Source organism: Empidonax traillii, unplaced genomic scaffold (assembly GCF_003031625.1).
Source record: "Empidonax traillii isolate 1590-97213 ecotype Southwest subspecies unplaced genomic scaffold, ASM303162v1 scaffold492:size733235, whole genome shotgun sequence".
NCBI classification, from domain to species: Eukaryota; Metazoa; Chordata; class Aves; order Passeriformes; family Tyrannidae; genus Empidonax; species Empidonax traillii.
In genome coordinates, this window is record NW_020955685.1 from 300,888 (window position 1) to 313,532 (window position 12,645).

The window sequence follows — 12,645 nt, forward strand, 5'->3', positions numbered from 1 at the left end:
TCCTGCAGCTCTGGCAGCCTTGGGGCTGTGCCCACTGCCCTGGGGAGCCTGTTCAGTGCCAACCACCCTCTGGGGGAAGAACCTTTGGCTGAGATCCACCCTGAGCCTGCCCTGACACAGCTCCAGCCATTCCCTGGGGGCTGTCCCTGCTCCCCCCAGAGCAGAGCTCAGTCCTGCCCCTCCTCTGCCGCTCAGTCAGCGCAGCAGACAAAACAGCTGCAGCCAGGAGGTCTCTCAGGTGCTGGCTGTGCATGGGGCACATTTCCTGGCTTTTCCCTTCCCTCTCGGAGGGTTCCTCAGTCTCCCCTTCCCCCGCAGACACGTGCGCAACGGGGCGGTGATCGCGCGGTGCAGCCAGCCCGAGATCAGCTGGTGGGGCTGGCGCAACGCCGACGACGAGTACCTGGTGACGTCCATCGCCAAAGCCTGTGCCTTGAACCCCGGGGCCAAGGCGGCCGGCGCGGCACCGCACGCCGGGAGCAGCGACGGCAGCGAGGCCTGTGACGCCGACTTCGGTGAGGCAACCCCGCCCTCCCGCGCTCCCACACACTCCCAAACCGGGGGGATTTGAGCTCCCAGCACCCCCACGCTGCTCCCACTGCGAGCTCCGCCTTTAGCCGGGTGGGAAACCTGGGACCCTGTCGTGCCGTGTGTCCCCGGGATCGCTCGCGGTGGCTGTGGGAGGCAGGGAGGGGGGTATCAGGAGCTCAGTCCGTGTCTGTCCCAGCAGACTCGTCCCTGACGGCCTGTTCGGGCGTGGAGAACGCGGGGACCCCTCAGAAGCTGCTGATCCTCGACGCCAGGTCCTACACCGCAGCCGTGGCCAACAGAGCCAAGGGAGGCGGCTGCGAGTGTGAAGGTACCGAGCACATCCCACAGCACCTTCCTCTTGCACCTGCCTTGTGGTGGGTCCTAGAGCACAGCTGGGGCTCGGGTCAGCGTTTTAGTACCTGGGCTCTGGGATCACGTTCCTACAGAGGGATCTGGAAGGGCTGGATCAATAGGTCAAGGCCAACGGTAGGAAGTTCAACAGGGCCAAGCTCCCTGTTCTGCACTTGGGTCACAACAACCCCATGAACATTCCAGGCCTGGGGCAGAGGGACTGGAAAGCTGGGAAAGGACCTGGAGGTGCTGGATGACAGCAGTGGAACATGAGCCCAGGTGTGCCCAGGTGGGCAAGAGGCCAAAGGCACCTGGGCTGTCCCAGCCATGGTGTGGCAGCAGGACCAGGGCAGTGACTGTCCCCCTGTGCTGGCACTGCTGAGACATCTTGAATCCTGGGGTCACTTCTGGGTCCCTCACTGCATTGAGGGGCTGGAACATGTCCAGGGAAGAGAACAGAGCTGGGAAGGGGCTGGAGTAGCAGGAGCAGCTGAGGGAGCTGGGGGGGCTCAGCCTGGAGAAAAGGAGGCTCAGGGGGTCAGGCTCTGCTCCCAGGGAACAAGGGTTGGGACCAGAGGAAACAGCCTCAAGTTGTGCTAGTTACTGTTACTGGGAAAATTTCTTCACCCAAAGGGTTGTCAGGCCCTGGCACAGCTGCCCAGGGCAGTGGGGGAGTCCCCATCCCTGGAGGGATTTAACAGACATGTGGATGTGGCACTTGGGGACATGGGTTAGGGGTGGCCTTGGCAGTGCTGGGGGAACAGTTGGACTTGATCTTGGAGGTCTTTCCCAACCTTAGTGACTCTGTGAAGACCAGAAATGGTGTGTGGGGGGGGACAGCTGCACTGAGGGTGTGGAGGCAGTTGCTGTGGTGGCAGCAGAGTTGGACTCGATGATCCTTTTAGGTCCTTTCCCACTCAGAATATTCTGTAACTGCTGTGACTCTCTCTGAATGTTCCTGTCTCTCCTGTCAGAGTATTACCCAAACTGTGAAGTCGTGTTCATGGGCATGGCCAACATCCACTCCATCCGGAACAGTTTCCAGTATCTCCGTGCTGTCTGCAGTCAGGTGCCAGACCCCAGCAAGTGAGTGACTGTTCCCTCGCTGGTTTTGATGTTGCCGTATCTGTCATCGTTCTGGGGGGTTTTTTCCTTCCTTTCTCTGTTTTCCCATCCGAGGTTTCTATGTCCGAAAATGGAGGGATAGGAAAGTGCTCACAGTGCCTGAATGCTGCTCATTTTGATCCATAATTCCGAGAGGGATTGTGGCCCTGCCTTGGTGCCACTTGGTTCTGTGTGTGTCCCCTGAGGGTTTCTAAAAGATGGCTGTGTTTTAGAAAAATTAAATTAGGGATTGAATTCTTTGCCCTTCTTCCCAGGCTGCCTGGCTCCTCTGGGACATGTTTTAGAAAAGACTGATTTCCACTGAGGATTCCAAAAGGACCAAAGATAGATTTGATTTTTTTTTTTAAGGGAGAACTAAACAACCTTTTTTTTTTTTTTTTTTCCTGCTGTTTTTTTCCTCTTCCAGCTGGCTTTCAGCCCTGGAGAGCACCAAGTGGCTGCAGCACCTGTCTGTGATGCTGAAGGCAGCAGTGCTGGTCTCCAGTGCTGTTGACAGGGAAGGGCGCCCGGTGCTGGTTCACTGCTCCGACGGCTGGGACAGGACCCCGCAGATTGTGGCACTGGCAAAGATTCTCCTGGACCCTTACTACAGGACCATGGAGGTAAGACTGTGCTCTGCTGCAGTTCATGTCTGCTCAAAGACAGCTTTTGGCTCAGAGTCCCTGTGGAAAGGAGCAGGGTCACATTTGGGAACGAGTTTAATGGCATTTCCAAGCTACTGTTGTGGGTGTTGGGTTTTCCCTCTTCTCTTCCTGCCTGTTTTGGGTGAACTGTTCCTCACTGCTCTGCCCAGCCTGGGGAAGTGCTGTGGGAAATAACATCCTGTGCTCAAGGTTCAGCTGCTTCCCTACTCTTAGTTCTCCAAGCTGGTTATTGGATAGAAATAACTGTTACTTTGTGTCTGGAAACCCCTGACACTCAGGGAGCTTTTCTCCCAAACCAACCACTGCTGCAGCCTCCTTCCCAGCTCTTCCCAATCCTGAGTTTCCTGGTGGATGGGCCTTGCCTTGTCCTGTTACGTGCCCTCAGCAAAGCCTCTGCAGTTGTTTTTCTCTTTTACTCACAGGGTTTCCAGGTGCTGGTTGAGTCAGACTGGCTGGATTTTGGGCACAAGTTTGGGGATCGCTGTGGGCACCAGGAGAAGGTGGAAGATCAGAACGAACAGTGCCCGGTTTTCCTCCAGTGGCTGGATGCTGTTCATCAGCTTCTGAAGCAATTTCCCTGCCTCTTTGAATTTAATGAAGCTTTTTTGGTAAGAAATACACATGCAAACGTGTCTTTATCCCAGATGTGAGCAGAGGCAGAGGGAAGGTCATGATGTTTTAACAGTATTGGGGTGGAAAGAAAACAAATCTGCAGAACTCAGGAGATTGTGCAGTGATCATGGAATCCCAGAATTTGGGTTGAAAGGGTCCTTAAAGATCATCTTGTTTCAACCACCCTGCCATGTTCTAAGCCCCGTCCAACCTTGGCCTTGGACACTTCCAGGGATGGGGCAGCCACAGCTTCTCTGGGACACTTGTGCCAGGACCTCCCCACCCTCACAGGGGAGAATTTCTCCCCAACATCTGATCTAAATCTCTCCTCTTTTATTTAAAAGCCTTCCCCCATGAACAGGCCCATGCTAAAGGGTTTAGATTCCCTGGTTTCCCTGAACCCCTTCTTCAGGTCTCTTTCCAGCCCAGGGAATTCAGATGCCAGCACTGATCAAACCACTGGTTTGATTTGCATATCTCAGAGCTGTATAAGTCTGAAACATTTCAAAAAAATTAAATTAGGGAAAAACTAATCTTTAGCGTATCAAATAATGCAGGTGAGGGTTATAGAGGGATGGGTTTGGTGTCAGTTGAGTGTTGCTTTCACTTCAATCCAGGTGATCCCTGTACTGTCCCTGTCCTGCTTTGTGTGGAAGCGAGGATAGCAGTGGGGTCACCAATGGGATCGGCAGTGCACGAGCCATCCCAGAGGAGAGGAAGACGTGTCCCCTGTGGACAGGAGGCCCCATTCCCTGATGTTGTCCCTTCCATACCCCAGGTGAAGCTGGTGCAGCACACGTACTCCTGCCTCTACGGGACCTTCCTGGGGAACAGCCCCTGCGAGCGGGAGATGCACAACATCTACAAGCGCACCTGCTCCGTGTGGTCCCTCCTGCGGGCCGGCAACAAGAACTTCCACAACCTTCTCTACATGCCAGGCTCTGAGCAGGTCAGCAGAACTCCTGGCCCAGGTTCTTCCCCCTGCCAGGCCCCAGGGAGGGTCTGGAGGGGTTTCTTTTCACACTCGTGTCTGACCGAGGCGGTTGTCACAGGTGCTCCACCCCGTGTGCCACGTGCGTGCGCTGCACCTCTGGACAGCCGTGTACCTCCCAGCCTCCTCACCACATCCTCTGGGACAGGAGGACATGGACATCTACATGCCCCCCGGGTCTCAGAGCCAGGAGTTCAGCGGCAGGTGTTTGGACAGGTAAGAGCCTAATGCTCCAGGCCCGGATTGCTGCCTACCCGCAGACCTTCCCTCCCTGTAGTTCCTCGGGTTGACCTATGCTCATGTTCCCTGTGGGAACCAGAGCAGCGTGCCAGCCACCTGGAGAAGGAGGTGTGCAGCTCCCTGCTGCACCTCAGAGGCAGACAGCAGAGGCCACACTGTAGCGTTGTGCATTTTGGCTCATGCGGCTGCACCGCCCCTGCCCACAAGCTGTGATTATTTGGAACATTTCCCTTTTCCTTGTCTCAGGTTTCACTGAAACTGGGGAAGTTTCGGGGGCTTTGTTGTGAGATTTGCTTTGCTTTGGGGTTCTAGATTACCAAAGACACGCTCTATGGATGACCTGCTCTCAGCCTGTGACTCCAGCAGCCCGCTGACCCGCACATCCAGTGATCCCAACCTGAACAACCACTGCCAGGAGGTCCGGGTGGGCCTGGAAGCCCGACATGCTGCCACCGAGGGGGCTGACGGTGCTGTGGTGGCCACAGGAGAGGCACGGCAGGTGGAGGAGAAGGAGGAGAACCCACCCCTGCAAGGCAGCAGCCGTGCTGAGCAGGAGGGGCAGAGCAGGCAGCCGGGCAGCAGGGCTGCTGTGCCAGCCAGCAGCGTCCCTGTGGAGGCAGGAAAGGGAACACACACAGTGGAACTGGATGGCACGGGACCAGCTCCAAATCCTTCTGGACAGGAAAACGTTGACAAGGTTTCTGCTGGTTCTGGAAAGCAGTTAGAAACCCGTCCCCAGGAGCCTTTGAAGGCTGCTGGCACCGTGTCCAGCGGAGGAGGCTGCCCCAAGAGAACCACAACCCGCCAAGACATTCCCAGCCAGGAGTCCCTGGCGCCAGGTGCCCCTTCCCAGGACATCCCAGGCCCTGCTCCGGGCATCCCCTGCCCAGGTGCAGACAAGGGCAGAGCTGAGGGTGGGCGGAGCGTGCCCTGCGAGGAGCCCAGCCGGCCGGGCAGGGTCCCGCTGGAGCAATGGCGCAAACCCATCTCCCAGAGCCAAAGCAGCGAGTTCTCCTTCCTGGGGTCCAACTGGGACAGTTTTCAGGGCATGGTGACATCGCTCCCCAATGGGGAGCCTGCCCCCAGACACCTCCTCTCCTATGGCTGCTGCAGCAAGAGGTTGAGCAGCAAACCCCTGCGTGCCCCAGGCCTGTGCCTCAGTGGCCCGTGGCCTGCCAGGGAAGGCGGGAAGCCCTCGACCTGCTCTGGCCACGTGGGCACACACTTCGGGAAGCCCAGCCGTTTGTGGCTGCCCTGCCACCTCAAACAAGCCTCTGGCCCCAAGCACATGCCACCAAAATGCCCCTCCCCTGTGCCTCCTCTGTACCTGGATGACGACGGGCTGCCCTTCCCCACGGACGTGATCCAGCACCGGCTGCGGCAGATCGAGGCCAGCTACAAGCAGGAGGTGGAGCAGCTGCGCCGGCAGGTGCGGGAGCTGCAGCTGCGCCTGGACATCCGCCACTTCTGCGCCCCCCCGGCAGAGCCCCCCATGGACTACGAGGATGACTTTGTGAGTACTGACCCCTCACGCTGCCCCCTCCACCCGCAGCCCCTCGGGAGGGGGTGGGAGGGGTTGTTCCTGTGTTTCCCCAGCCCTGTTCCCCTCCCGTCCCTGTCCTCATGCCGTGCAGAGGTATCTCTGCTGCTTGAGGGCCAAGCTCCTGTACACTGATGGAGGTGGCACTCTGGAGCCACCCAGGTGCCCCTCACCAGCACGGAGCAGGGAATGCCCTGGAGTGGATTTGGAGTGGACGGGGTTGGTGAGCTGGTCTCGTTTTGCAGACATGTTTGAAGGAGTCGGACGGCAGCGACACGGAGGATTTCTGTTCTGACCACAGCGAGGACTGTTTGTCAGAAGCGAGCTGGGAGCCTGTGGACAAGAAGGAGACTGAGGTACGTGCCCCGCTGCGGAGCTGGGATGCAGTGGGAGGGAACGTTTCTTTGCAGCTGACGGGGGCGGGTACAGCAACAGAGCGAGGCAGAGAGCAGCCACCCAGCTCCTTATCCTCTGGCTGCTGGTGTCCCAAAGCCACCCTGGGGCTGTGCAGAGCTGTGGCTGGGGGGTCCCAGACTGGGAGCTGACTGGTGTCTCCGCAGGTGACGCGGTGGGTTCCGGACCACATGGCCTCGCACTGCTTTAACTGCGACTGTGAGTTCTGGCTGGCCAAGCGGAGGCACCACTGCAGGTAAACAACCCCAGCGCTCTGGCTCTGCTCCCCTCCCCAGCCTGGTGCCCACAAAACGCTCCTCTGCCGTCTCTGTTCCCTCCAGCTCCCAGCAGAAGGTTTTAGGTCTTTCTGTTCTATGCCAGGCCTCTTCGGTTCCCTGCAGATTTCCTTTCTTCTTTGTTCTTGTTTCTGTTTTTCCAAGGCCTTTGATCCCTCTCTTGAGCAGCAATGCCCGTGAGTGCCTCTCAGCTCTAGCAGTTTGCTTGCATGGCAGACCACGGTATAAGAAACACATTTACAAGTCCTCAGTCAGGCCAAAGCTTCACCCCACCCTGGGCCCTCTGTGCAAGTTCTGCTGTGGTGTTCCCAGCTCTCTTCTCACTGGTTTTCTTTCTCCTTGACAGGAACTGTGGCAACGTGTTCTGTGCTAATTGCTGCCACCTGAAGCTGCCCATCCCTGATCAGCAGTTGTACGACCCTGTCCTCGTTTGTAACTCCTGTTATGACCACATCCAAGTGTCTCGTGCCAGGGAGCTCATGAGCCAACATCTGAAGAAACCCATTGCCACAGCTTCCAGCTGAATGCCAGACAAGGGACCTGTCTAAGCCCAGCCTTTTCTCTCGTGGGTTTGAAGGGTGACTCTGCCTCCAGGGTAACTGTGAAGGCCTTTGGTGCAACACTTGAACACCAAGCTCGAATGCACTGTCTGCAGCAGCCTCACTGCCAGGCTGGAGCAGAGGAGCTCAGATCAGAGAGGACGGGGTGTGTCCCCACTCCCCACCGGTGGGCCCGTGCGTTGCAGTCCTGACGACCCAGGGCCAAGAGGGGGCCGCAACCTCTCCCTTTTGTGGGCTGGAAAGCAACGTTTTCACAGCTCTTGCCTGTGCAAAGCCCCCCCAGAGCAATAGAAAGGCATGTTTAGAACCACCTCCCCCTCCAAAGGCAGGCTGCTGTACGAGAAGGAAGAGGGGCAAGGCTCCCGGTGGGCCCGCGGGCGTCGGAAGGGCCTCAGCCTGGAGCAGATCTGCAGATTCTCTTTCCATGAGCGTGATTTGCGATCAGCTTGGTGAACAAGACTCGTGAGCCATCACTAATTGATTTTCTTTCGGGCGTTGGAGAGAAATTCATTCTGGCTGCGAGGGGGGGCCGAGCGGGTTGTGCCCGTTTTGGGGCTCCGCTGGGATCGGTGGGCACACTTTGGACTTTGCCCCTGCCCCCCACGCCGTGGGGAGGCGGGAGATTGGCTTTTCACTTCTGCTCTGCCCGTCTGCTTTGTCTGCGGTCGTGTCACAGCCTGGTGCTAACACAGGAATGGCACCCTGATCCTCTCCTGGCATGGAAACAGAACTCGTGTTCCTGTGTTGCTCCTCCTCCCCTTTTCTGCCCTCAGCTCTCCACTTCCTACTGCTCTTTATCCTGAAAACTTGATACCTTGAGGGTATAGGCCATAATGTGTTGTTTTACCTCCTGGAATGTGCTGTCTGGTGTATGTGAGGGTTTCAGTCCAAATGCTGCTATATATTTCTGTGCACTTAATGTAACCCGAAGAAGGGAGAATGAAGCATCGATACCAAAACAGGGGTGGGGAAGGACTGGCTGACGTAGACACTACGGTCTGTGCTTTTCACTTTAGGATGTACAGCCAAGCTCCAGTGATAACCATGACGTGTGGCATCTGTTCAGTGGTGGAAACAATCTCTCTGACTTGCCCCAGCGCTACCTAAAATGCCTCTTGAATTTGACTTCTTTTTTTTGTCTCTCCTGTACAGTGGTCAAAGTTCAGAGTTGCCAACTTGTAATTGCCTCTCTTGCTTCTCCTTTGAATTCGAGAGCAGGAATCCCAACTCATCTTTAAGGACAAGGAACTGGGTTTAGAAAGGAAGAAAGGTTTGGAAAGTGGGCTTCAGTGGGCTTGTAATCTCTAGATCCCTCGGGGAACATCTGTCCTGCCTCCTCTGCGAGGCATCTGTGGATGTTAGCGAGGAAGAAGAGTTTGAAAATAGGGCATTTCTCTGCAGAGATGCAGGTTTTCTTGCCAGTACATTGTGCACCTCAGGAGCTGAGGCTCGGTATGTGGCAGGGAGGGCCTGTGAGGACACTGGTCTGCCAGCAAGGTGAAGGACTTCACACTGTTGTGACCTCCCAGATTTTTTGGTAATGGTTTGCCATCTCCGTCGGAGGGAATGGAATAACGACCCTTTCCTGCGCTTTGACGTGTCAGCCTCTGGTTTGGTGAATCCCAGCAAGCAAGCTCATCCTCTGAAGACCCTGTACTTTACTTGGACTCTGCTTCTTTTCCATACTGGGAACAAGCGACACGGCTTTGGGAAGAGAAGGCACCTCGCTTCAGATTCTCCCCTACCTTGTACCTTGCAGTCATTGCCAGACCATTTGGGCTGGCAGAAGAAACTGGATTTGCTCCTGTTTTGCACGTGTTGGAGTGACTGCAAGCAATAAGGAAGCCAGAACTAGGTACTCCTGGCCCTGCTGTCCAGGCCATTAGTCCAAACTGCTTTTAGCTCTCGTGAGTTTTCAGCATCACAATGTGCTGGCCAAAAAAAAAACTCTCCAATCAGTTCGATGGCATTGTGACAAACAAAATGTGCTGTACAACTCAATACAGTCGAAATAAAATCTCTATATTAGTGCTGCTGTGTTTGGGGCCTTCATTCCTCTGTAGGAAGTCTGTCTGTGTGCCCAGTAGTTTTCAGGCTGTTACTCACTATCTTTTCCTTTGATGAAGGTGTGTTAGGGATTTAATATCCCTTCTCAGGAGCAGAATCATGGGTAGGACACAAGGCACCTTTGCTCTCTTCCAAACAAACCTGCAGCTTCCCAGGATTCCAGCCCCTTCCAGCCTCTCCTATAACAACTCCACGAGGGGTTTTACTTTTCTAAGGAAGAAATGTTCGGCAGGATTCTCTCCTATGAGGAAAAGCTAAAAGAATTGGGATTGTTCAGCCTGGAGAAGAGAAGGCTTTGGGGTGACCTGACTGTGGCCTTCCAGTACCTGAAGGGAGCTGACAAGAAAGATGGAGAGAGATTGTTTAGAAGGGCCTGGAGGGACAGGACACAGGGAATGGCTTCAAACTGCCAGAGGGCAGGGGTAGATGGGATATTGGGAAGGAATTCTTGGTTGTGAGGGTGGGCAGGCCCTGGCACAGGTTGCCCAGAGAAGCTGTGGCTGCCCCTGGATCCCTGGAAGTGTCCAAGGCCGGGTTGGACGGGCCTTGGAGCAGCCTTGGCTAGTGGAATGTGTCCCTGCCCATGGCAGGGGGTTGGAATGAGATGGACTTTAGGGCCTTTCCAACCCAAACCATTCTGGGGTTCCATGATTCCCTCACTCCTCACTGATGTTTTCCCACCACCTGTTCCCAGGTAGGTGTTGGTTGGACAGTGGATGGGACTGTTGTGCTGGATGGTGCTGCAGGTCAGGTGTCATTTGTGATGGAACCAAAGAGAATCTCCCAGAAATCCTGTCCTCGGTGTAAAGATCCAGGGACCTTGAAATGAAGCAGATCCCTGGTGAACGATTCCCACAGTTCAGCTCAGGTGCAGTTCAGACAGGTGGTACCCAAAGGCCTTGTCATGTTAGGAATGTGAGGAGCAATTTGAAACATTCACCATTGCTCAAATAGTCACACCAATTAAACCACAAATAATAATTTATTACTTATAAATAACCTTTTATTACTTACAAATAGCATTTATTAAGTAGTAAGTAAGCTGCTGGGACGCTTGTGACTGGTGTCACGTCAGGCTGGTCACGCCAGTGAGGGGCACTGAGAGCTCATGGTTATTGAGCACAGAGGGAGGAATTATCACTTGAGGAACATAAAACCATCATTGCCAACACATTCAACCCGCAGTAATGGATATCTGTGCTGAAATGGGTCTGAACCCAGCACAGACAGGGAGATCAAAGCCTGCAGTAACTGCCAGGAATTCCCAGTGAATTAACAACCTGCGTGCGATGTGCCACGGCATCTCACCAGCCAGCGAGCAAACAAACAGCATTTGGGTGCAGTGAGAAGCCATGTCAGGCTGGGGGGGGGTTGGGGTTATTCAGGTGTGGTAACTGATAACGTCAGAACTGTCAGGGATATGGAGGAAGAAGAGGAAGAGGAAGGTGATGTGTGGCCTTGTGAACCCTGCAAGGGTCACTCTGGGCAGTTCAAAGTGAGACACGCAGGGAAGGAGGATTTCTGAGCAGCTTTCTGAGGGGGGTGTGTCTGCCCAGGCAGTTTTCAGTGACAGTACATTTCTCTCCCAAAATCCTGGCCGTTTGTGAAGTGAATTTGGGGTGCTGCCATTCGTTTATGGGACCTTGGGTGTCTATACCTCCTAAACATCTATGTGCTAAATTATCCATATATAAAAGATGCTCTGGGCAGCCTCCAGTGTGTTTAAAGTCATCATCATTTGAAACAAACAAACAAAAAAAAATTGCCTAAAGCAACACACAGCTGCAGTCACACAAAGCTTAGGCCACTCATGCAGCTTTAGGATCAGAGAATCAGGTTGGAAAAGACCAAGATCAAGTCCAGTTGTTCCCCCTGCACTGCCAAAGCCACCACCAACCAGGGTCCACAAGTGCCACATCCACGTGTCTGTTCAACCCCTCCGGGGATGGGGACTCCCCCTGTGCCTTGGGCAGCTTGTTCCTGTGTTTGACAACCCTTTCAGTGAAGAATTTCCCCCAATATCCAACCTAAACCTCCCCTGGTGCAACTTGGGGCTGTTTCCTCTGCTCCTGTCCTTGTTGTCCGGGAGCAGAGCCCAAGGGATGCTGAGGGATGGTGGGATGAGGGAACTGGGGGGCTGAGGGGATGGGGGGGCTGGGGGAGGTTGGGACTGAGAGGACTGGGGGGCTGAGGGGTGGTGGGACTGAGGGTGCCCCGAGGAGTTGGTGGGTGGGTTTGAGAAGCACTGGGGGCCAGGGGGGTTTGAAAAGCAGCATTTTCCTAAGGGAGGAAGGTGACCTGTCCTGGTGGCTGCTCAGGCCACCCAGTGTAGGAAAAGGTTGTTCTCCACGAGAAAGGATGTGCTACCAGTGAGAGTGGGGAGTGTGGTTCATGTGTCAGACTGCCTGTAGGGTACAGAACAGTCTGCACTGAGAACATCTCACCTGATCCCTGTGGAGCTGGCCCAGCTCTGCCAGGTGAATGTTGCTGCTCTCAGCAGGGATGCTCCACAAGCCCTGGAATCTGTGAAAGGAGGGTCCTGGGAAGTGACAACAAGAACGTCCTGTCAGTGTCATGCAAAGGAGAAGAGACCTGCCAGTTGTCTCCTGAAAAATAATTACAAGCTGGATAGTTTTTAAAGGGGATTGATGGAGTAGGTGAGAGCTGAGTAGAAAAATTAGTGTTGAAAAGCCCCAGAACATGTGTTTTTTCTTTTAACCCTCCCTGAGAGGATTTGTGTTTTCCAAGACAAGCCTGAGCCCTGAGAGGATTATTCCACAAATTGTTTATCAGTCTGAGAGCACTGTAGTTGATGTCATGTAAGGAAGATGTGAATATCTTGTTTCACAGTGCTCAGTCTGACCGAACCGAGGGCTGCTCCCGAAGAGCATCCTGCTCCCCACTCCCTGCTCGTGGGTTAACCCTCATCTTCCTCACAGCTGATGCAGCAACTGGGGAGGAATAACCCCAGGCACTCGTCCAGGCTGGGGTCAACCTGCTGGAGAGCAGCTCTGGGAGAAGGACCTGGGGGTCCCGGTGGATAACAAAATGTCCCTGAGCCGGCAGGGAGCCCTGGGGGCCAAAAGGCCATTGGGATCCTGGGGAACATCAGGAAGAGCATTTCCAGCAGGTCAGGGAGGGATCCTGCCCCTCTGGCCAGCCCTGGGCAGGCACATCTGCAGGGCTGGGCCCAGCTCTGGCTCCTCAGCACAGCAGGCACAGGGAGCTCCTGCAGCGGCTCCAGCGCAGGCTGGGAGGATGAGGAGGGCACTGGAGCATCTCCCTGCCCAGGAAA

General features: G+C 55.2%; 1 protein-coding gene across 3 annotated transcripts in view; it reads left to right on the plus strand.

Annotated features, from left to right (window-relative positions):
* Positions 1-9,313, plus strand: part of MTMR4 (myotubularin related protein 4) — a 55,690-nt gene extending 46,377 nt beyond the window's left edge. For all 3 annotated transcript variants that reach the window (XM_027896300.1, XM_027896301.1, XM_027896299.1), the window contains 11 exons: positions 319-515; positions 731-859; positions 1,857-1,968; positions 2,414-2,609; positions 3,074-3,259; positions 4,042-4,212; positions 4,316-4,470; positions 4,807-6,007; positions 6,280-6,390; positions 6,595-6,683; positions 7,070-9,313. In XM_027896300.1, coding sequence (XP_027752101.1) covers positions 319-515; positions 731-859; positions 1,857-1,968; positions 2,414-2,609; positions 3,074-3,259; positions 4,042-4,212; positions 4,316-4,470; positions 4,807-6,007; positions 6,280-6,390; positions 6,595-6,683; positions 7,070-7,247 — 2,725 coding nt within the window. In that variant the 3' untranslated portion in view covers positions 7,248-9,313. The remainder of the gene's footprint in view (positions 1-318; positions 516-730; positions 860-1,856; positions 1,969-2,413; positions 2,610-3,073; positions 3,260-4,041; positions 4,213-4,315; positions 4,471-4,806; positions 6,008-6,279; positions 6,391-6,594; positions 6,684-7,069) is intronic.
* Positions 9,314-12,645: the final 3,332 nt, after the last annotated feature.